This window comes from Stigmatopora nigra, chromosome 5, assembly GCF_051989575.1.
Source record: "Stigmatopora nigra isolate UIUO_SnigA chromosome 5, RoL_Snig_1.1, whole genome shotgun sequence".
In the NCBI taxonomy this organism is placed as follows: domain Eukaryota; kingdom Metazoa; phylum Chordata; class Actinopteri; order Syngnathiformes; family Syngnathidae; genus Stigmatopora; species Stigmatopora nigra.
In genome coordinates, this window is record NC_135512.1 from 16,147,501 (window position 1) to 16,150,000 (window position 2,500).

The 2,500-nt window shown below is 36.1% G+C and overlaps 2 protein-coding genes across 5 annotated transcripts in view; one reads left to right on the top strand and one right to left on the bottom strand.

Annotated features, from left to right (window-relative positions):
- The window catches only part of LOC144196385 (GDP-L-fucose synthase-like), a 16,182-nt gene that overhangs the window by 12,370 nt on the left and 1,312 nt on the right, over positions 1-2,500 (top strand). For both annotated transcript variants that reach the window (XM_077716510.1, XM_077716512.1), the window contains exons 7-8: positions 2,029-2,160; positions 2,233-2,312. In XM_077716510.1, coding sequence (XP_077572636.1) covers positions 2,029-2,160; positions 2,233-2,312 — 212 coding nt within the window. The remainder of the gene's footprint in view (positions 1-2,028; positions 2,161-2,232; positions 2,313-2,500) is intronic.
- The window catches only part of bmb (brambleberry), a 42,877-nt gene continuing 41,897 nt past the window's right edge, over positions 1,521-2,500 (bottom strand). For all 3 annotated transcript variants that reach the window (XM_077716509.1, XM_077716507.1, XM_077716508.1), the window contains exon 13: positions 1,521-2,500. This exon is cut by the window's right edge and continues 1,547 nt beyond it. The gene's annotated coding sequence lies outside the window, so the exon portion shown is untranslated.

The window sequence follows — 2,500 nt, forward strand, 5'->3', positions numbered from 1 at the left end:
AAATTTCTTGTTCGGTCAGCCCGACCTCTGCTCATACAGTTGCTATCTGGAACTAACGGGTGCCACAACATTCCACAATAATGCTTGAAATTGTGATATTTAATACATATATAATTGTACTTCCTCACTTGTATTTTTGTATAGGCGCGAAAATATGTAGTATGTTATGTAGTAATAATAGGGGTGATCCAATTGGTGGTTTTTCGATTGTCACGGCCATGTCTAATATACATGATCAATAGCAATATTCCAGGGATTACCGCACATGCGATCATTTTCCATGCCGCTTGAACCGCAAATGAAAACACAAGACAGTGTGAAATATTCGGGATATGAAACCCTTTAAAGAAAAAAGTCTTTCCCAAAATTTAAAAAAAAAAAACGTCCAAGTTACGAAACATAAAATAAAATAAATACACACTCAATCTTTTTATTTTTTTTAATTGCAGCGGTAGGGTTGATTTCCCAACCCCTTGCTGGTCTTTTATTCTTTGACATGATGCTGAACCAAGGTTAGCGCGCTGAAGGTACGCAAGAGCTAACTTGTGCAGGGTTTGCCGCGAGTAGGTCTGACAGGGAGCAGCCCGACACAAAAAACGGCACCCTCCAGGAAATGTTCCCTCTCATTTTTCATGTCTGGGCATACAAACAGCCTCTCTGAGTACACTGAGGACCAGTGTGTGCAACATCACCAGTATCATCACACCTGCCATAAGCAGGTGCATGTCTAGTACCCATAAATGATCTAATCATAATAAAATGTTGTGATAAATAGCCATTATTATAACATCTTAATAAATGTCACTAGAATCAGCACAATTCTGATTTAATTTTACCTTATTTTATACGTCTGTCCACATCTCATTCTCATTCAAATGATTTTTGCTGAATGTGGCACTTGAGATATTCAAGCTTCCATTTATATGCAATATTTTTCGATTCACTGCATGTTTTGTGACCTTTCTCACCCAATATCACCGCTTCTTTTATTTGCATATACGCCGGCAGCCATTTCATTTTAAAAGATTTTTTTTAACTTTAGCTTGTTGAGTGGCTCTGTCACACCCTGGTTGTTTTGCCATAATAATTGCTTAGCAGCAGTTCCACCGTACTCTAGCTATATGCTAACCTACAGAAGACAGGCACATACGCATTTCGCGTAACTAACGCAGCCAATCGATGTTATCAACGTTTATTAACTAATGCCACGGAAATGATGTAGCCATAATAAAATTTAATTATTAAAATCTATGAATAAAACATCTTATTAAATGTTTCTGTGCATCATGTTTTTTTGTGTTTCGCATGGACAAGTAGAACAGCATCATTGGCATACATTTGTCAGGTAACAATCGTTGGCACCTATCACGTCTGGGCCGCTGGCAACCCCAAAAGGCAATTTTTTACTCTTTGGATTTGGCTCATCTGTTCCTCTGGGTTTTGAGGTAAAATCCAGGGGATGAACACATTATTATTTCTGCTACGTCTTTATGCTGTTAATTGGCTTAGACAAAGGGCAAGACATTTAAGAGATTTTATTTGTAAAACTTTTTTTTAAGGCAGCTATGCACACGATTGAAACAAAACATGATAACACACCTCACAGACTGGCTCCGACAGGATAAGATGCAATCTGAATCATGCAAATTCTGGTGCTAATAATTTAGTTTAACAAATTGAAAATTACAGAATTTATTTTTTTCCCAACCATAGTGGAGCTTACCAAAAACATTTTATTCCATGCATGGGTTTACTTATCAACCATTTTTGTGCTATCCTTTCAATACACATCTTAAACATATTTTTTCTTTAAAGAGAAGGAAAACACTATACCACAAAAGGACACCGTATGTAACAATAATAAAAAAATACCATTTAATTTGATTCATTTGTATTTGATGGTCATTAAATCCTTATTAAATATATCTTAAATGCCGTGCTTGGAATTAGTTTAGCTGTATTTAGACACATTAATAAAATAAGAAACTAATCCCAGTAAAACCTTATTTTGGAATCTGCACTTTTCAGAAGAAAGGAAGCCCTTGGTCGTCTGGGGCTCTGGCACCCCCAAAAGGCAATTTATTTACTCTCTGGATTTGGCTCGTCTCTTCCTCTGGGTTTTGAGAGAATATCCAGAGGTTGAACCCATCATACTTTCAGGTAAGTCTATGTACCGTTGAAGAATTGAACTCAGAATAGTTGAACTAAAATGGTTTCATCTGTCAAATTAAGTCGGTGAGGAAGATGAAGTATCAATCAAAGAAGCAGCAGAGGCAGTTGTGGAAGCATTGGACTTTGAAGGCAAAGTGGTTGTATCCTTAACTACATGCTAATGTGCTAATGTATTAATATTTGATGTCATAATAGCATGTTTTTAATCTTGCAAACATGCTTTTTCTACACAGCATTCTTCCAAAGTCATTCTGATTCGCATAACTGATAGGGGTATGAATTTTATATTAAAAAATAAATAGAATTATACCTGGATTCAATTTATGGT